The sequence below is a fragment of the Fukomys damarensis genome, unplaced genomic scaffold (genome assembly GCF_012274545.1).
Source record: "Fukomys damarensis isolate Sample0158 unplaced genomic scaffold, DMR_v1.0_HiC HiC_scaffold_19, whole genome shotgun sequence".
NCBI classification, from domain to species: domain Eukaryota; kingdom Metazoa; phylum Chordata; class Mammalia; order Rodentia; family Bathyergidae; genus Fukomys; species Fukomys damarensis.
In genome coordinates this window covers 63135495-63156614 of record NW_022900931.1, presented here as the reverse complement: position 1 = coordinate 63156614, position 21120 = coordinate 63135495, and the positions used below count along the sequence as shown (strand labels likewise).

At 50.6% G+C, this 21120-nt stretch overlaps 1 protein-coding gene across 4 annotated transcripts in view; it reads left to right on the top strand.

Annotated features, from left to right (window-relative positions):
• The window catches only part of Prkd2 (protein kinase D2), a 28988-nt gene extending 12977 nt beyond the window's left edge, over window positions 1-16011 (top strand). For 2 of the 4 annotated variants that reach the window (XM_010640846.3, XM_010640845.3), the window contains 10 exons: window positions 107-184; window positions 1893-2151; window positions 4455-4507; window positions 4595-4667; window positions 5637-5743; window positions 6617-6778; window positions 9005-9103; window positions 12928-13195; window positions 15248-15333; window positions 15634-16011. In XM_010640846.3, coding sequence (XP_010639148.1) covers window positions 107-184; window positions 1893-2151; window positions 4455-4507; window positions 4595-4667; window positions 5637-5743; window positions 6617-6778; window positions 9005-9103; window positions 12928-13195; window positions 15248-15333; window positions 15634-15846 — 1398 coding nt within the window. In that variant the 3' untranslated portion in view covers window positions 15847-16011. The remainder of the gene's footprint in view (window positions 1-106; window positions 185-1892; window positions 2152-4454; window positions 4508-4594; window positions 4668-5636; window positions 5744-6616; window positions 6779-9004; window positions 9104-12927; window positions 13196-15247; window positions 15334-15633) is intronic. The other 2 variants (XM_010640848.3, XM_010640847.3) reach the window with 1 other exon arrangement.
• The last annotated feature ends 5109 nt before the right edge of the window (window positions 16012-21120 follow it).

Below are 21120 nucleotides of genomic sequence, written 5' to 3'. Positions count from 1 at the left end.
GGGGCGGAGCCAGCATTGGGGCGGAGCTTGGCAGAGGAGAGCCTGGACCCAGCTCTACCCCAGGACACCTGCGTTGCCCTCACTGTTCCAAATGTGTCTCCCTCAGAGGAAGCGGCACTACTGGCGCCTGGACTGCAAGTGCCTCACGCTGTTCCAGAACAACACGACCAACAGATACTACAAGGTGGGTCTTCCGGCCCCAGCTTCATCCCCACTTCTGCCTCCAACTGCTGGGAACACACCTATGCCTCATCTGTCAGCTGGAAAATAAATGCGTCAAATAATAGTCCTCACCTCGGCTGGGTGTGGGACATTCGCCTTTCATCTCAGGACCGTGGGGGCCTGAGGCAGAGAGGATCACAAAGATGAGCCCAGCACATCTTTTAATTTAGCCATCTGGCAAAACCTTGTTACAAAATGATAAATAAAAATAAAGGGCTGAGGGTGTAGCTCAGGGCAAAGGCTCTGGGTTCAATCCCCAGTACCGAAAAAGCAAAAACTCCAGGGCTGGTGTGAGATCAGAGATAGCGACATAAAGCAGTTAGTTTAAGGCTGGGCACGTGTGCTGCTCTCGGTGCGATCAGCCTATTCTTATTCCTGCTTTGGAACGAATTCACGGCCCGTTTATTCATCGCTGCTTCCAGGTGGGCACTGTGCTCCAGCCGGTCTCTACCTGGCGGCCTGCAGCAGTCTCCCCAGCGGGCATTGGCAGCCAGTTTTTTTCCCATGTAGCTGCCAGAGTCTTTTTGGTTTCTTTGTGATCCCAGGCAAGTAAGTAGTCTGCCACTGAGCCACACCCGTGGCCCTTTTTATTTTATTTTATTTTTTGTGTTTGAGACAGGGTCTCACTGAATTGCCCAGGCAAGGCTCTAATTTGCTAATCCTCCTGCCTCAGCCTCCCAAGTGCTGGGATTACGGGCATGCAGCGCCATGCCCCGTGGGGCTGAAGCAGGAGGATCCTCGTGAGTTTGAGGCCAGCCTGTGTTACATAGTGATACCCTGTCTAAAAAAAGATAATAATGATGGATGTGTGCGTGTGTGTGTCACAGTCTCCTGTGGCTCCCACTGCCCTGTGAGCCTGGCTCCCTGCCTGGAATGTCTTCCTTGGACTTTCAGGGCTGGTTCTTTCTCTCTCTTCCCATCTTGGTCAGGCTGTGCCCCTTCCCCATCTGCACATCACAACCTGGCTTATTGCCTATCTTTCTTCCTCCTCTTTGTTTTTATTTATTTCTCCATTTTTGTTTGGAGACAAGGCCTTGCTCAATTGACAGGTTACCTAGGTTCAGTTTGAACTCGCAATCCTCCTGCTTCAGCCTCTCAGAGTGCTGAGATTCCAGGCAAGCACCACCATGCCTAACTTCCTCTTTCCTTTCTTTGTCTTTTAATGCTCTCCCTCCCCAGCTCCCACTGAGGTCCCTGCACCTTCCCTCCTACCAGCCTCTTTTCTGGTCTCCTGTCTCCATTTCTTCCTATCCCATCTACCTTCTGTGGTCACCCCCAGGATGTTCTTCATCTGCTCAAAACTCTTCAGTAGTAATTCCCTGGGGTCCTTTAGACAAAGCCCAGGCTTCTCCTTGGGACCCACAGGGTCCTGTCTGGCTTTATTGTCTTCATTTATCAGGCATTTGTTAGCACTTACTATGTGTTAGGTACCATAGCATGTGATGAGGATACGGCACCTCCTTTGACCACAGGGCCTTTGCACATGCTGCTCCCTCTACTCCTTGTTTGCTGACCTTCTTACCACCAGCTCTCTGCTTGAGCACCTGACCGCTCCCTGCACACCAGGCCTGTTATTGGCCCTGGCTCTTGTGCAACCCATGAGAGACAGAGGAGCCTCAGGGCCTGCCTGGAGTCCTGTCCTCACCCACACTGCTTCCATATCCCACCAGGAAATTCCACTGTCAGAAATCCTCTCGGTGGAGCCCGCTCAGAACTTCAGCCTTGTGCCACCAGGCACCAACCCACACTGCTTCGAGATCATCACTGCCAACGCCACCTACTTCGTGGGCGAGACACCTGGAGGGGCCCCAGGCGGGCCGAGCGGGCAGGGTGCCGAGGCTGCTCGGGGTTGGGAGATGGCCATCCGCCAGGCCCTGATGCCCGTCATCCTCCAGGATGCCCCCAGCGCCCCAGGCCACGTACCACACAGTATGTCCCCACCCTGTGTCCCTGTGAGGCTGTCCCGGGACAGGGAAGAGCCCAGGATGAGAGGCCGTGGTGGGTGGGGTTGGGAATGAGGCTCCTACTCAGCATGGAAGGGTTCAAGTGTCTGGTGAGCCTCCTACCTGCTGTGTAGCCCTGGGAGCACCTTCCCTCTCAGAGCTTCCCCAGACATTTATTGAGCATCTTCTCTGTGCCCAGAACGCGTCTGATAATCTAGCAGTCTCTGTGCCCAGACAGCAGTAACCCAGCCTAGGCAGGACTGCGGCAGGGAAGCAGGGAGCCAGACCTGTCTGTCCCAACTTGGGTGTCCGGGAGGGCTTCTTGGAGGAGGCCATGTGTGCCCTGAGAGCCGGAGGGGAAAACACATCGGGTGGAGACAACAGATGGTCACAGAATGTCAGGTTCCAACCCCTGCCGCTGGTCACCCAATGTGGGTAACAACATTAACCACTGTCCCATATGAACAAGTGTGTGCTGAGGGTGGTGTGGCCTGCTGTAAACTGCTGACCCTGGGAGGCTGAGGCAGGAGGATCGAAGCTTTGAGCCCAACCTGGGCAATTTAGCAAAAAAAAAATTTTTTAAACAGAGTCTGTCTCAAAATAAATATTTAAAAAATGACTGGGAAGGGGCCAGGGATGTAGCTCAGCAGTACCGCCCCTGCCTGGCAAGCCCAAGGTCCTGGGTTCGATTCCCAGTACCAGAAAAAAACAAAACAAAAAACACTGGGGAGGCAGCTCAGTGTGAAGGCCCTTGGTTCTGAGCGTTTGCTGGCGTAATCTCACGTGGCCCCAGGAGCAACATTTGAGTCAAGACTGAAGGATAAGGATTTAGCATTCCTGGCCCAGGGTCAGGACGTGCAGAGGCCAAGGCTGGGACAGAACTTGCTTTATGTGAGGCCTAGCAGGGAGGCGGCATGGTGGGAAACACAACTTCATAGAGGCTGAAGTCAGAGGTAAATGAGGGGCTGGGCCATGTTTTTAGGCTGCTTAAGGGGCCCAGGCTCCCTCCTGAGGGCACTGGGGAGCCATGGTAGGGCTGTGAGAAGGAGAAGAACGGGGTAAGGTTTGTGCTTCTGGAAGACCCCGCTGTTTTCCCAGAGAAGGGCGAATAGGAAGGGGCAGGACTGGGCACAGAGACCAGAGAAAAGGCTGGGGAGCAGGGACCGGGATTGGGCAGCGGGGAGGTAAGGAGAGGAAGGATCAGGACTTTGGAAAGATCTGGCTCTGGCTAGGTTTGCAGGGGCAAAGTTCAGGAGAGGTTGCTGGAATCTGTTTGGACTTTGCCTCCAAGCCTCGGTTTTTTTCTCTGTGAAATGGGATCTGCGGTAGAGATCACGGGTAGGATGCGCAGCAGATGGTTTGCCCAACCTCTCTTTGGGGAGTGGAGGGATACTAGGGATTGAACCCTGGACTTCCCAATGAGCTACATCCTCTACCCTTTTTCAGATTTGTACTTTTGCTAGACATAAATGGCTCACGCTTGTAGCCCCAGCACTTGGGAGGTTGAGGCAGAAGGATCACTGCGAGTTGGAGGCCAGCCTGAGCCATATTGTGAGACCCTGTCTCAAAACAACCAAAAAAAGAAAGACCCTTGCATAAAACTTGTATTTTTGGCTATCGTAGCTTTCCATGATAGCCCACGCTATGTTTCCCAGACGCAGTGTGTACTTTTATCTTTGCTCCCACCCTTTTTTTATTTACTTGTTCCAAGCTTACTCCACAGAGCCAGTTTCTCTCCCACTCGTCACTTTTACTTTCTTGAATAAACTTTGCCACTGCTTTAAAAAAAAAACCCAAAAAACCTATTTTTTGTTTGTTTTGTTTTTTGGTTTTTTTTTTGGTACTGGGGATCGAACTCAGGTCCTTGTGCTTGTGAGGCAGGCAGCAGAACCACTGAGCTAAAACACCAACCCCTAAAAATCCTATTTTTATTTATTTGTTTGTTTATTTTTGGTACCAGGGATCGAACTTTGGTCCTTGTGCTTGTGAGGCAGGTGGCAGTACCACTGAGCTAAATCCTTGGTCCAAAACTATTTTTATTTTGAGACAGGGTCCCAACTTGCCATCCTCCTGCCTCGGCCTCCGAGTGCTGGGATCGCAGGTGCCACCATGCCTTTTGAGCACATCTCCTTACTCCTCCCAGTGGCGCTTTTTAGGTGAGGAAACTGAGGTTAGAGCGGACGAGTTGCTGTTTTGTGTCACCCGATCGGAACCGGTGGTCTGGCTCCGAGGCAGCCTGTGCAGGGCTGAGTGGGACGGTCCTGAGTCTCTGTCTCTCCCTCTCCCCAGGACAAGCTTCCTTGAGCATCTCTGTGTCCAACAGTCAGATCCAAGAGAACGTGGTGAGACTCCTGCCCGCTTCCACATCTTCCCCATCTCCCCTCCCTGGCCCCATTTGCACCGGTGACCCTCCTGTCCCCACCCTGCAGGACATTGCTACAGTCTACCAGATCTTCCCAGATGAGGTGCTGGGCTCAGGACAGTTTGGAGTAGTCTACGGAGGTAAGGAGGCTGCTGGGCCAACCCAAAGGCTGGGTGGAGCCTTTTCAGTGCTACCTTCCTTTCTGATTGGCTGCTCGCTCACTTCCTATTCTGATTGGCTTAGAAAGCTATGACCTGGCTACACGTGGTTGCGGGCTCCCCTTTTCCCATGGGAAGAAATTAGTGCTAATAAGGAGTGGATATTCTGTGCTTTGATTGGCCAGAGAGCCACATCCTCTCAGCTTCTGATTGGTTATAAATCTAGCTTTCCATGTTATCTATTGGCTTCTCTAGAGCTCTACGTTTTTTGTTTTGTTTTGTTTTTTGTTTTTTGTGGGGGTTTTTTTGAGACAGAGTCTCACTATGTAGTTGAGTCTGACCTGGAACTCACTATGTAGCCCAGGCTGGTCTGGAACTCACAGTGATCCTCCTGCTTCAGCCTCCCAAGTGCTGGGATTACAGGCGTGCGCCACCACGCCCGGCTGTTTTTTGTTTTTTAATTTTTATTTATTTATTTATTATTATTATTTTTTAGTCAGGGTCTTGTTATGTAGCCCAGGCTGGCCTTGAACTCGTGGCAATCCTCTTGACTCGGTCTCTGGAGTGCTGGGATCACAGGTGTGCGCCACCAAGCCTGTGCTTGTTTTTTGTTTGTTTTTGCTTTTCTTTATGTTTTGAGATAGGGTTTCAGGACGTATTCCAGGTGGCCTTGAACTTACTGCGTTGCCTAGGGTGACTTCAAACTTCTGGCAGTCCTTCTGCCTCAGCCTTCCACTGCGGGGTGTGCCTCGCGCCTGGCCAGAGCCCGGTCTTTGACCTTCCTTCCACTTTTTCTCCCAGCCCATCCACCCCACACTCACATAGTAGGAATCCCTCAGAGGCACGACGGTGGCCCTTCCGTCACCTGGGCCTAACCCCAGTGGAGCCCCTCTTCCCAGATTGGGAGACCCTGCTCCCGGACCCCTTACCTCTCCCACTTCCGTCATCCAGGAAAGCACCGGAAGACCGGCAGAGACGTGGCGGTTAAGGTCATTGATAAACTGCGCTTCCCTACCAAGCAAGAGAGTCAGCTCCGCAATGAGGTTGCCATTCTCCAGGTGACGCCAGGCTCCCTGGCCGGGTCCCTGCCCCGCCCAAGTGGGACGTTTCCTTCCTCTTCCTCCTTTCAGGCAGAGCAGCTTAGTCTTCAGTCCTCAGGGCAGACTTACTCGAGGAGGGACCGTGCTGTCTAGGGTGGGAAGGGGTCTGAGCAGAAGGCTGGCCAGTGCTGAGGCCCTGGACCTGGGGTCCAGGAAGGCGGAGCAGGAGAGGCCATGGGCTTCTCCGAAAGTTCTGGGGGGCCTTAGAAGGATTCTAAGGACTGAGACTAGCGTAGGCACAGAGCTCTTGCCTAGCATGGGTGAGGCCCTGGATGCCATTCTCAGACCCATCAACATTTTTAAAATTTCAAAAGGAAAAAATAAGGGAGCCGGGGCTGAGCAAACGAGGGACCGGATCAGGTGTGTTCTTTAGGAAAAATCCCTTGGGCGGCCATCTGGAGGGTGGGTGGAAAGGGCTGGAACGAATCTGGAACTGGAGTGAGGGGAGGCTGGGAGGAATTTGGGCAGGAGAACTGGGGTTAGGCCAAGACAGGCCTGTGGGGAAGGGGAGGGGGCGCAGAGTGAAGAGCTGTCGACAGAAATAAGAAGGAAAAGCAAGGATGCCGATGTACAGAGCTTCCTGTTTCCCTAAGCTCCCTGCTCCCTCGCCCTGCCATGACCCTGGCCTTCCTGGTGCCAAGGCCATGATGGGAAGCTTCCTGGGGACCCCAGGATGCGGGGGCGGGGCGGGCCGCGCTGCCGTGGGAGTCTGCTCAGTCCCCAGTGCCACCCCCAGGACAACCTCCTCACCTGCCGTCCACCTGCTTCCATGGCCGACCTCGGGGCTGAGTTCACGGGCCACCTAGATCGTGACTCCTCCCCTCCCTCCAGAGTCTGCGGCACCCGGGGATCGTGAACCTGGAGTGCATGTTCGAGACTCCCGAGAAGGTGTTTGTGGTGATGGAGAAGCTGCACGGGGACATGCTGGAGATGATCCTGTCCAGCGAGAAGGGCCGGCTGCCCGAGCGCCTCACCAAGTTCCTCATCACCCAGGTGCGCCCTGCTGGGGTCCCCCTGCAGAGCCCAAGTAACTGGGCCACCAGACAGATGCTGGGTAGGACTCAAGGCAGCCTGCCACACCTGCAGTCCCAGCATGGAGGGAGGCTGAGGCAGGGGGATCACAGGTTAGCGCCCAGCTTGGGCAACTCTGTAACTTAGTGAGACCCTGTCTCGAAAAATATAAAAGGGCTGGTATGTAGTTTAGTGCAAAGCCTTGGTTCAATCCCCAGTACCACCAAAAAAACAAACAACAGAAACAACAAAAAATCATCAAATTCCCCAGCTGCTGAAGACATAGAGATTCACTTTTTTTTTTTTGGTAGAGCTCTGCACATACTATTTACATGCTCTGCCACTGAGATATAAACCCAGCATTTTTTTTTTTTAGTACCAGGAATGGAACTCAGGACCTTGTGCTTGCGAGGCAGGTGCAGCACCACTGAGCTGAATCCCAGGCCATACATCCCCAGTTTAAAACAATTGCTTTTTTTTTGTACCAGGGATTAAAGCTTTTAAAAAATTTTATTTTGAGCTATGGATGTAGCTCAGTGGTGCCACGCCTGCCTGGCAAGTGCAAGGTCTTGAGTTTAATCTGCAGTACCAGAGGGGGAAAAATTACTCTGAAACAGGGTCTCACTACGTTTCCAGGGTGGTTTTGCAATCCTCTTGCCTCAGACTGCTGAGTAGCTGGGCTCGTAGGCATACACCACACACCCAGTGTCATAAGCGGTTTTAACGTCTACAACGTTAAATGTTCCCTTGTGTAACCAGTTTCTGGGCTTCACATCCTTCCTAGAAAACCCTTCCCGTTGGTTGGGGCCCACCTTATTCTAAGACACCTTCTCTGTTAGTTGCAAGGAGTCTGTTGCTGAGCTCTGTTGCCCAGCGTTCTTCCTGTCCCAGGCTGAGTGCCTGGGCACAGACTGGCTTGGGGGTGGGGACAGGAACCCACTGAGGCAGGCACTGCAGACTTCAGGTGAGGAAAGGGTAACCAAGATAGCTTCTCTTTCCGGTCTTCCATTTTCCTCAACTCTTTTTGCTTCCTCTCTCTGTCTCTTTCTCTCTTCTACAGATTTCTGCCCTCTGGGTCTTTGCCTGTTCATCCCTGTGCTGAGCTCTTTCCTTTCCAACCTTACTTAGGCCTCACTACCCTTTGAGGTAGGTGTCATTGTCACCCTGTTTCCAAACGAGCACTGATCGCTTACCTTAGGTCACAGTCGCGAAGTTGCCTGGCCGAGATTTGAACCTGGACCTGTCTCACTTTCAATCTACCCTTCTTTGTTCACTGCCTTAGTTAGGTAAAAATCAAATCAGCTGTCAGAAAAATCTGGAGGAGATAAATACACATACATCTTTCCACCCCAGTGTCACATGAAAAAATAGCTCTGGAGAATGAGGACCTCAGCAGTGGCTTTCAAGTTGTATTTCATTCTTGGAAAGCAGAGTAGTGAAAACCAAAGAAACAAAAATTTAAGTTCTGATATGTAGCTTATACGTGCGTGTTTACATGACTGGACTTTTGGGGTATTGAGTTAAGACAGAATTAAAGAAAACTAACAAGATTTTTGTGCGTGTGAGTGTGTGGTTCTGAGAATTGACCTTAGGTCTTTCACACTAAGCTACATCCCACCCTCCTCCTCCCACTTTTTTCTTAAGACAAGTTCTTTCTAAGTCAGTAAATTGCCCAGGCTTGGTTTGAATTTGGAGTCCTCCTGACTCAGCCTTCCAGAATGCTGGGATCACAGGCACGCAACCCCCTACACCAGCTGTAGTACACTTTTTTTTTTTTTGTACCAGGGATTGAACTCAGATCTTTGTGCTTGTGAGGCAGGTGGCAGAACCACTGAGCTAAATCCCCAGCCTCACACTCTTTTTTTTAATGAAAATACTTTTTAAAAAGCGGAGTCATACAATAGAACCTTCTGGAAAGGCCCTGCTCAATTCACAGCACTTTAGGAGTCTCCTGCATACAGGGGTCTCAGGTCCTCCTAGCCCCTCACTGTAGCCCAACCTTTCTAGAATTCTGCATTGAACTCTTTACTCTTGGGTGTGCATGGTCAGGGGTTCTGAAATTCTGTGGGATCCCCAGTTCCTCCCCTGAGCCTGGGCATCTTTAGGGCTGCTGAGAAAAGCACGGCTGGGGTGTGGAGGGCTGGAGCTAAGGGTGGACTCGGGGGCTACCTCTTGAATTTGGTCACTGACCCCGCCTCCTCTTGTCAGATCCTCGTTGCTTTGAGACACCTGCACTTCAAGAACATCGTGCACTGTGACTTGAAGCCAGAAAATGTGTTGCTGGCATCCGCTGACCCCTTTCCCCAGGTCAGTCACTACCCGCTTCTGATCCGGGGCAGCGCAGCCAACGTGGTGGTGGGTGGGAAGTATAATAATCAGGGTGTAGATGTCGCCGCTGATGTGTGATCTGGAGAGCTCAGATGACAGTGACTTAAATAGAGGCTTGTTTCTTTCTCTTGTGGAGTCTGGTGTAAGCCTTCTGAGGCTGGAAAAGCAGCTTTGTGGTGTTGGGGACCAGGCTTCCTTCTGTCATGTCCTGGCCCCTCTGTGGTGGTGCTGGCCTCCGTGGTCCAGGGGCCCCCGCTATGTCTCTTTTTTAGCTAGGATAGAGGAGGACCTCAGAGTTGGAAGAAATGGACATGCCTCTTTCCTTTCTAGGGGACTGGAATTTCTCACATTTTATTGACCAGGCCTTGATCACATGATCACGGGTGACCACTAAGGTGGCTGGGAAATGTGTGTAGTCTATTGTGGGTGGCCACATGGCCCTCGGCATTTTTTTTTTTTTTTTGAGACAGGGTCTCACTATGTAGTTGAGACTGACCTGGAACTCACTATGGAGCCCAGGCTGGTCTCGAACTCACAGTGATCCTCCTGCTTCAGCCTCCTGAGTGCTGGGATTACAGGCGTGCACCACCACACCCGGCTCTCAGCATTTTTATAGAGAAAGAAACAGAATAAATATTGGGAAACAACTGTGGGCCTAATGAGGAAATTTTTTTTTTCCAAGTCTGGCTAGATGAGAGTCCCATACTAGGCAGGAAGATGATTATAACAGCTATAATTTATCAGGTATCTAATATTTTAGGATCAGTTGCAGGTCCTTATTTTTTCCACTTCCCTGTGAAGTTTTTGCTTTATTATCTGTGTTTTGCAAATTACCTCTGTGCCCAAGAAGCATCCATTTATAGCAGGGGTTTTTTCAGGTAAAGGGGGTTTGCCCCCCAAAGGCCTGACATTTGTCAGTGTTGGAGGCCATTTTCGTTGTCATAACTATGGCCAAGGACGGTTGCTGGCTAAACATTCTACAGTGCCCACACATCCCCCCATAGTGGGTTATCTGCCCTGAATGTCAGTAGTGCCAAGCTTGAGCAACCCTGCTTAGAACAGTGAGATGCAGTATAAATGTAGCACAACTGTAATAGAACATTTGCCATTTTTAAGTAGCCACCTTATGAAAAGTAAAAGCAAACAGGTGAACTTAACCTTAGTAATATACTTTATCCCAGCATATAACACTTTATTCAATATGAAATTGATGTGAAATACGAATGAAATATTTGATGTTCTTTTCATATTAAGCCGTCTGAATCTGGTACATATTTCATACTTACAGCAAACCTCAATTCAGATGCTACATTTTCATTGGAAATACTTGATTTAGGAGCTAGCGATGGACTGAGGTAGAGGACTTGCTTAACATGTGCAAGGCCCTGAATTTGCTCTCCACCACTGCCAGAAAAAAGAATAAAGAAATACTTGGTTTGCATTTAAATTTCATAAGATTGGGAAAATAGGTTGATCTACCTAAGTTGTCCTGATAATATTTTTTAAATTTCTAGGAACTGAATCAATGATCAGGTTAAAATTAAATAAAACATCAGTATTTCAGCCCCATTGGCACCTTTCACAAGTGTTCAGCCACCACATGTGGCCCAGAGGCCACTGTATTGGAGAAGGCAGCTCATTAGAAGAAAGAATTTACGTTGGTTAGATCCTCCTACAAATGCCGTTAGACCTGTGATGTGTTCTATAGTATGGTTCTGCGAACTCCTGTAACCAAAGATGTATACCCTTCTTGAAAAGTCAGAAAAGCTTCTCTGAAGAAAGAATAGTAATTTGGGGGGTGTCAAATATTCTAGGCAGAGGGAACAGCCTCTGCAAAAGCCCTGTATTGGAAAGAACCATACTATTTTTTTTTAAACAAAAGCAGGTTTATTGTAATATAACTCACATTATTTTAAGACAGCGTCTTGCGCTAAATTGTTCAAACTGGGCTAGAACATTTTTTTCACTTCAAAAGTAACCCCATGTTGGGCCGGGGATTTAGCTCAGCGGTTTGGTGGCCTGCCTTGCAAGCGCAAGGACCAGAGTTCAATCCCCGGTAATCCCCCCCCAAAAAAAGTAACCCCATGTTGAGCTGGGAATTTAGCTCAGGGACACCTTGCCTGTTTCATAGACACAAAGTCATGAGTTTGAGCCCCAGTACCAAAAAAAAAAAGTAACCCCATGATATATTCCCCATTATCCCTCCATCTCTCCATGCCCAGCCCTCTAGACACCAGCCTCTCTCTCTCTCTCTCTCTCTCTCTCTCTCTCTCTCTCTCTCCCCCTCTCTCTGTGACAGGCTCTCACTATGTAGTTGAGACTGACCTGGAAATCACTATGTAGGCCAGGCTGGCCTTGAATTCACAACTTCCTGCCTCAGTGTCCCAAGCGCTGGGATTACAGGCGTGTGCCACCACACCCAGCTACCAATCTCTTTTTTTTAACTCTGGATCTGCCTCCTCTGGAGTCATATGATTATGTGATATATGGTCCACCATGACTGGGCTTCTTTCTTGTAATATGATGTTTGTAGGATTCCTCCCTATTATAGCACTTGGTAATAGTTTGTTTCTTTTATTGCCGAGGGATACTTGGTTGTAAGATCTGTAAAAAAGAGACAGTGAGATCTTGTCTCAAAATTTAAAAAATATGGGCCGGGGATTTAGCTCAGTGCTTCTGCCGCTTGCCTTACAAGTGCAAGGACCCCAGTTCAATCCCTGGTACCATAAATAAATAAATGAATGAATAAATGAATAAATAAATAAGATAATAGAGCTAGAAGTGTAGCTCAGTAAAAAGGCCCTGGGTTTGATCCCTGTTTACTACCAAAACAAACAAAAAACTGTAGAAAAGGGTGGATTAAGATCTGAGGACAAGGGCCAAGGATTTAGCTTGTGGCACCGCACCTGCCTGGCAAGCATAAGGTCCTGAATTTCATCCCCAGTACAAAAAAAAATATCTGAGGACAGGGCGGTGTGGCTGCCTCACAAAGCCAGCCTGGGGTGGTTGGGTGTAGCTGGTTGTGAAGGTGGCAGAGGGTTTAAACTTTAAGGATTTATGGCTCTATCCTGAGCCAAGGGAGGGCTTGGGCCAGGGATGAGAAAGTACAGACACACAGGTAGCAAGCAGGGCCTTGAACCCAGGTCTTGGTGACTCCACAGCCCCAGGGTGATCTAAACCACTGACACTGAGGGAAGGTCAGGCCGATTAAGTTACCGTCTGCTGGAGACCACTTTCCACATCTGGCCCTGTTTAATCCCTGGAAATCCCCAACACAGATGAAAAACCAAGGCCTGGGAGAGCTGGGTCCCTCTCCTGAGACCATCTGCTCCTAACACCTGGCCTCTTTCAAGCCTACAAGTGCCTTCTAAGGAGCAGACTGTTAAGACCTTGGTGGTACCTATGGGGACACAGAGGCAAGAGGCAGCAGAGACACCTCCTAGGGGCAGAGAGACAGCAGCAGGGTGCTTTTATTGAGCGCCCTCTGCAGGCTGGGTATGGATTAACTCTATCTTCACCATGGCTTTTTGTTTGAGACAGAATCTCACTTTATAGGTCACACTGGCCTTGAACTCACCTTGTAGCCCAGGTTGGCTTCAAACTTGAACTCCTGTCTCAGCCTCCCAAAATGATGGCCCTTTGAGACATGAGGAGAAATCTCATACCTGGGGTCACTCAGCTAGTGAGCCAGGGAGCTTAGAATTGAACCACCATTCGAGTGTCTGGTGTTGGGGTGGGTGTGGACACATTGGAGGTCTGTGGCTTTGTCACCCCTCAGATCCTCTGCTTCCCACCCTCCGCAGGTGAAGCTGTGTGACTTTGGCTTCGCGCGCATCATCGGCGAGAAGTCCTTCCGGCGCTCCGTAGTGGGCACACCCGCCTACCTAGCACCCGAGGTGCTGCTCAACCAGGGATACAATCGCTCTCTGGATATGTGGTCGGTGGGTGTGATTATGTACGTCAGCCTCAGCGGCACGTTTCCCTTCAACGAGGATGAGGACATCAGCGACCAGATCCAGAACGCAGCCTTCATGTACCCTGCCAGCCCCTGGAGCCACATCTCTGCTGGAGGTCAGCGGCGGTGGGCGGGGCCACAAAGTGGACCCTGGAACTGCAGGCACCGCAGGGATGGGGTCTAGTGGTGGTCAGGGCCACGGGAGGGGCTTGGTGGGCTGAGACTCGGAGACCTGTAGGGCCTGGAGGCTCAGGTCTGGAGCAGGTTCTGAGGGTCCTAAAGGAAGTGCCACAGAAGTGTTTAGACATGCAAAGCCCTGGGGAACTGGGTGAGAATGGCCTGCTAGGGTAGGGCTTAGAGAGGGATGGGACCCCAGGAAGCCTGAGGGCTAGGGGGGTCCGGGCAAGAGAAAGATCCTCCTAGGCAGTGGCTGGAGCCTAGGCAGAGGCCATGGACACAGGAGCCCGCTGAGGGGCGTGGCCATGGAGGCTCTCTGAGAGGCCCAGGAAAGGGCCAAGTCCTGAGGCCTGGGACCAAGAGCAACAGGGACGAGAGAGGAGAGGGGAGCCGGGGTAGACCTTGAGGTCTCAGCATCAGTCATCGCAGAACTGTGGCACTGGGTCTCAAGCCTGTTGCCTTGAGGATGGGCCTAGAAGATTAAGTCCTGAGGCCAGGAGCTTTGAGGCTGGGTGTGGAAGTCCTGGATTACTGTTGGCATCCTCAGAATTTGCTCAGTACAAGTGCATTGAGTGTGCACTACAACTGCAAGTAAGCATTGGTAGGTGTGTGTGGTGCCTAAGGGTGTTGACCTGGGCAGGGTGCCAGTGTGCACAAGGTCTAAACAGTTACCCTCTGTATTCACGGGGCCCCCTTTCACAGGTTCAGCCAATTCAGACTGCAAATATTCAGGGAAACGATTGCATTTGTACTGAACACATACAGACTTTTTAATTTTTTCTTTGTCATTTCCTAAACCGTACAGCACAATGACTATTTACACAGCATTTACATTGTTAGTATTATAATTAATCTAGAGGCCACTGAAGGTGTATGGGAGGGTGGGTGTAGGTTCTGTGCAGACACTCTGCCTTTTCTTTTTATGAAGTGAACTTGAGCATCTGTGGGTTTTGGTGTCTGTGTGGGGCTCTGGTTTTTTTGGAGAATGGGTCTTGCTAAATCGCAAAATTTCTCAGATGGCCTTCAATTCGTAATCACCTGCCTCAGCCTCCTGAGTATTGGGATTATAGCTGCTACACACCCATGGTGAAAATTTGTGTTCATTTTGTCTGCTGTTCTTTCCGGACAATGGCATTAGCACTCTCCTGTTTCTCTCCCAGGAGAGATTTTGTATTCTTTTATTTTTGTCTTTCTTCACAGTGTACTTTGGTTCACGAACTTAATTCCTTCCACAATTCTAGTTGTAGAATTCTATGGTTAGTATATATATATATATTTTTTCTATAGACTATATTCTGTGTATTCTTTTATTTCCCCCTTTTGCAGCATACTATGTGTGCTGTTCTCCAGCTTGTCCACTTAACAGTAAATCTTGGATATAAATGACTTGGCTTAAACAGAAATATTAAATGAAGGATAGTGCAGGTGGTGATGCTGCTGCCTGCCTTGCAAGCACAAGGTCCCAAGTTCAATCCGTGATACCAAAAAAAAAAAGGGGGGGATAGTGTAGGTGTCCCTGTATGTGCATGTGTGTGACAATAACTGTGAAGTAAGCTAGGTGGCAGATCTGTAATCCCAGAACTCTGAGAGGCTAAGGAAAGAGGATTGCAAGTTCAAGCCCAGCCTGGGTAATTTAGCCACTTAGTGAGGCCCTGCCTAAAAAGGAAAAAGGGGGGGGGCAATCACATGGCTCAGTGTAAAGGTCCTGGGTTCAATCACCAGTACCGGGTGGAGAGAATTTGAAGGTGATATAGGAAGGGGGAACCTAAAGTAGAGAATCTGTGAGGACAAATAGGAACCAGTATGACTACGTGGAGGCAAAGTTGCAATTTCATGAGAAAATCAGTAGGCAGGTGTGTGGCACAGTGCAGACCAAGCTCCCGGCTAGTGCAGAAACAGGTTTGGAGGGTGGGCAGTGGGCTGGGTGGCCGGCTGGAAGAGGCAGCCAGACACTCACTCGGAAGGGCTTGAACTGCCTCTCTTCTGTACAGCCATTGACCTCATCAACAACCTGCTACAAGTCAAGATGCGTAAGCGCTATAGCGTGGACAAGTCTCTCAGCCACCTCTGGTTGCAGGTGACAGATGGCGGGACTGACACGCTGGCTGGGCGGGAGGAAGGGGGGAGGTAAACCTCTTATTGGCCAGCCACCTAAGGATGTTCCTTGGTTGAGGAACATGGCCGAGCCTCCTATTGGCTGGTGTGTGGGAGGGGTGGGGCTAGTTACCTATTGGCTGGACAGGTTGCCAAGGGTGTGGCTTCACTTTCATTCGTACCCACCAGTTCACTGGCAGAACAGAACACATCTGTGCTTCTCTGGCCCCTGTTGTCTGCCTTCTGTGTAGACCCCCAGCTAACCACAGTTCTCCCGGCCCAGGAGTACCAGACGTGGCTGGACCTCCGAGAGCTGGAGGGGAAGATGGGCGAGCGGTACATCACCCACGAGAGTGACGATGCGCGCTGGGAGCAGTTTGTGGCAGAGCATCCGCTGCCCAGCCCTGGACTGCCCACCCACAGGGAGCTCGCTGGGGCCTGTTTGCCGCAGGACCACGAGATGCAGGGCCTGGCTGAGCGCATCAGCCTCCTCTGAGCCTGTGGCCTCCGCGACATCCCAGCGATGAACTGTTCGGGGGCTGTAGGGGAGTTTTTTTCTTATTCCCCAAGTTCCCTCCCTGTCTCCCCATTGATTAAAATGGACTCGCCTCTGGCCCCGCGGCCCAGCTCTCTGACTGCACCACACTCCTGTCAGTAGTCAGTGTTCAAGAGACGGAACTCACCGGCAGGAAGCTGCCTGCGAAGAGGCAGGGCTGGGATAGGCCAGCAGTGGGAGGGAGCTGGGGACGGGGGCTTGGGAAAGGAGGACAGACCCGTGAGAGTAGAAGGAGGAGAGAGGAAGGAGTAAAGGAGGGGTGGCTGGAGGGAGGATGGGACAGAAGACAGGACTGGGGGTGCGGGGCTTAGAGGAAGGCAGGTTCCGAGGTCCATCCAGCAGGGCGATGTCCAGGTAAACCCATCACGAGTCAGAAATGCATGTAACCCACCTAACCTACCAAATGCTGCTTAGCACCATGGGGTGCCATACACTGCGGAGTTGCTGTTGTTTCTCCTTGTGATCTCACAGTTGGTTGAGCTCCACTCCTGCTACTGCTGAGAGTCTTGGGAGCCTAGTAGCACTATCCTGGGAAAACAGCAAAATTCAAGCTATGGTTTCTACTGATTTTTTTCTTCAGTACTGAGGATGGAACAGAGCCTCTACACAGTGCCCCCCTCCCTAAATTTGAGACAGGGTCTTACAGAATTGCCCAGGTGGGGCTTGAACTTGCAATCCTCCTGCCTTGGCCTCCCAAGTAACTGGATTACAGGCATGCGCCACTGCACCATCCAAATTCTGATTATTTTTTATGACGAATCACGGTTAATAATAACAATTCAGCACAATTCTGACCCGTAAGAGAAACCTGATATGTAGTATTTGGTAGTGTTTTTGTTTTTTGTGCTGCTGGGGATGCAACCCAGAGCCTCACACCTGCTAGATAAGTGCCCTACCCCTGAGCTACAGCCCAGCCCAATGTTTTTCTCTTCTGTTGCTGTGACGACTTCTCTACACACTGGATATGCTTGTTCATTTATCATGTGTCACACTGTGCTGGGTGCTGCTGGGGACACAGTGACCACCAAGATGTCCAGGTCCTGCCCTCATGGCACTCACTGCTGGATGCTGAGATGGACCCATCCTTGGACAGGGCTGGGATGCTGAGCCTGAGAGGTTGGGGTGATGGTGTCTGAGCCCATTTCTCAAGCTTCATGTGGGCCCTGAGGGAACACACGTTCCCTCTTCCACTCTCCAGCCCAGCCCTCCAGCTCTCCAGCTCCCATCGCCACCTTGACTTTGGCCTCCATGGCTGAGAGCAAGAGATCTCAGCATGTACCTGAACACATTCTCTTTAAATCGGGCACGGGCTTACGCGCTGTAATTAAAGACTCACCAGAGTCTTGTAAAAGCAGAATTTAGCCGCCAATTGCAGCTAGGACTGGAATTCCCAGGCATTTACCCTTTCACAGGGGACTGTCCACCTGCTGGTGGGTTATGGAGCTACAGCTCTTTGAATTGAGACAGCGTTGAGAACGTCCTGACCGACTGGAAGCCTCAAGCGCTGTCAGAGCCAATCCTGTTGGAAAAGGTCTTAGGTCCATGCCTGTCCCTCTAGAGTGGGTTAGAGTCCAGGATGTGGACAGCACAGGGGTGGCTCCATCTCCAACGGCAGCTGCTGGCTGGAAAATGTGTGGAGAAGCTGCTCAGGCTGGGTCCTTGACACACTGCTCCCATGTTGGCCTCTAGTTTTAACATCCTGAGACTAGGAATTACGGACATGGTTTAAAAATTTTAATTTAATTAATTAATTATTTTTTGTTTGTTTTTTTGAGACAGGGTCCCACTATGTAGTTGAGACTGACCTGCAACTCACTATGTAGCTCAGGCTGGTCTCGAACTCACAGTGATCCTCCTGTCTCCGCCTCTTGAGTGCTGGGATTACAGGTGTGCACCACTATGCCTGGCTAAAAATTTAATTTAATTAATTTACTTGAGACAGGGTCTCTGTAGTTCAGGCTGGCCCCAAACTCATGACAATTTTTCTGCCTCAGCTTCCCAGAGTTCTGAGATTGCAGGTGTGACCCCCCCAGAAAAACATAATGTTAATATCAAAATGCCTCACAGAATTCAAGGATGCTCAATATCATGAGGGTGCCATGGAAGATAAAATCATGTCCACACTATGCAAACTTTGGGTGCTACAATTCAAGTTATTAGAGACAAAAACTCATCTTACTGGCCATCAAATACAAGACTAATTTTTTTCCTTAGTGAAGATGAAGATTGAAACCTTCCCTCTAAACTACATCACCAGATCTGTGGTTTTTTGTTTTTTTTGTTTTAGTCAAATTCTCACTAAGTTGCCCATCCTGGACTTGAATTTGCTATCGTCCTGCCTCAGCCTCCCCAGGTGTTGGGATTCCAGGTGTGTGCCATCATGTCTGGCTCATGAACTTGTCCTTGAAGGTACATATCCACAGAATGCATTTACACCATTATTAACTTTCCTTTCTTCAAGACTGAAAGGCGGCTCAGGCAGATTGTGGACTCTCATGAGTACAATTTTCCCCCCTTCCCAAAAGATATGTTGAAGTCCTAGTTCCCGGACCTCAGGTTGTGACCTCTTTTGGAAGCAGGGTCATTGCAGAGCTGATCTGTTGAGGTGAGGTCACCCTGGAGGAGGATGGGCCCCTAACATAACACGCCTCGGTGCCTGTAAGAAAGTGGTCACGTGGAGGACACAGAGAGAAGGCCACATGATGCCAAAGCCAGACCTTGATTTACTTCCCCGTCTACTCCACCTCCCACTTGACACACTGCTTTAGAAGAATCAAAATCTCATAATTTGAGGTCCCTCACTTCAAACGTCAGTTGGATGTTTTACCTACTCTGATAAGATCTGGAGATACCTTAAATTAAGTACATTTAAGTAAGCTTCTGGTCAAGTTTGGGCGATGTTCGTATCTAAGGCACTGTTGTCCAGCATACCCCCCAAAATCTCTGAGGCTAGAGGTGTAGAGCTGTGGTGGCATGTTTGACCAGCATGTGTGAGGCCCTGGGTTCTATCTCCATCGCCTAAAAAAAAAAAAGGCATGTGGCCCAGGGGAAAAGGCTCAGGGACATTTGTTTAGCATGTAGGAGGCTCTGGGTTCAATGCCCAGCACCAAAAACCAAACCAAAACGAAAGCACTACCTTGACACCTACATCTTTTGTGAGTCACACCTCTGAGAGGTGACCACCGTGGCTGAGAACATCAGGGGACACGGCGAGCCAGTCCTTCCCAGTTAGCTGGTGAAACTGGGCATGGAGCTTGCAGGGCGAGTCTGCGCCACGGTTGGCAGCAAGAGCTGCATCTTTACACCTGGAAATCTTTCAGCGGCAGCGGCAGCAGCAGCAGCAGCACCACCATCATCAATACAAAACACCTAGAAGGCAAAAAGGAAATCCGAAGAACTGCTAAGCTCTTCAGACTCCACCAACCAAGGTGTCTCTTCCCCTCCTTTTCGGACTCCCTCCTCTGGCTCCCCTCTGACTTCGGATCTTGGTTTTATTCCCTTGTTCTCTTTTTCTCATCCTGAATCAGCTCCACACTGAACATTGTACTCAGCAAATCATTCAAGTGGGAGGGGTGAAAACCAATTCTGACTTCACCCAGACACCGACCACTTAGAAAATCTTGCTGCCAGCTCTGCAGAACCCTACCATCCATTCCCAGCTGCTGGAACATTAAGGCAGTAAGAAGATGAGTGAATAAAGTTTGTCTCTATGAACTTCCAACTCTTTTTCTCCTTGGGTTCACTTGGGTTTCTCAACGTATCTGTCAAACCCTTCTGTGGCTCTTCATCCATGGAAGACACTGCAGCAAGTACTTGACAAGTACCTTCAGGAGGGAAAACCTGTGAGGTACAGATGAAAAGGCTAAGTACGTTTACACAGCTGAAAAGTGCCAACGCCGTGACCCTTGAGCAGTCACAAGCCAGGCGGTCTGGGTGAGTCTTTGGCTCTCTAGGTACCACGGCCTTTTACCCCACCCCACTCCCACCACAAAAGAGGGCCGTTTTCATATGACTTTCTGGGCCCTGGCTTTTTCTGTCTCAGAAATGGGCGTACGCATTGGAGCTGGATCCTGAAGGTTGCAGGGAGGCGACGCGTAGTGACACAAGCTGGCCGCCTGAGGGGGCGCTGGCCCTGACGGTGGAGCAAGCCTGGAAACAGCTGTCCGGCTCGGAAGCCGAGGACCACAAGACGCGGGGGAACAGAGCGTCCCAGAAGGCTGAGCACAAAGCCTTTCAGAGCACAGGACAAAGGGCCCTGGAGCCGAAGACTGGTGGAGCGCACAGCCTTACAGCACCTGGGAGACAAAAGCAGCTTAGATTCTGTTCTGGTCAGATCGTAGAATCTACCCATAAAGGGGCTTTGAATTCCAGAATTTGGGATACAACTGATAGAAGCCTCTCAAAAGCAAGACTGCCTAACGTAATCTGCCTGCCCAATGCAAAATGAAAATGTGCGGATTCCTTGTTCAAAAGATAAGAATTTCAAGACAGCAATTGCAGAACATTAAACCAAGTGTGTGTGTGGGGGGGTCCTTCTAAGCAAGTCTCATGCCGGTGGAGCTGGCTTTAGAAGAACACTTTTATCCGAAGATGTGTGTTGCTTTACAGCTGAGGCTCTGGGAAGGCTTCCTGCAAGAGGAGGGGCGATCAGGACTCCACCCTCTAATCCTACCCTCCCTCTGCACAGCCACAGAAGCTAAAGGATTGGGAGGGGAGGTGGGAGCAGTTGCCAAACTGTCACGTGGACCCATTCTCTATTTATAGACCACCCGTCCCTTCTCTCCCGGACAGTCCAATGGTAGCCAGAGTTTGCCCGCAGCGGGGCGGAACCAGCTGCCGGACCCGGGAGGTATGGACCAATGGTATTGGAGCAATAACCCACTTCTTTCATTGTGACGCGTAGGGGGCGTTGCCAGGGCCCCAAAGCCGGCGCACGGGGGTGGGGCGTGGCGAGACGGCCCTAAAGCGGAGTGAGTAGGTAGTTTCGAGCATGCGTCGTGTTGGGCGGTGCGGGGGCACAGCCGAACATCTTCGTAGGGCAGCGAACGCGCGAATAGGCGGCGGTTGCTGTGTCGCTGGGGGCGTGTCCATGTAGATAAGGCGCGGGTGGGCGGCCCAATGGGCGGGCGCCTATGCAGATGAGACGGTGACAGCCCGGCGGGCGGGCAGGCGGGCTGCTGGGGCGGGAGGTGGGAACGGGAGAGGGGTGGCCGT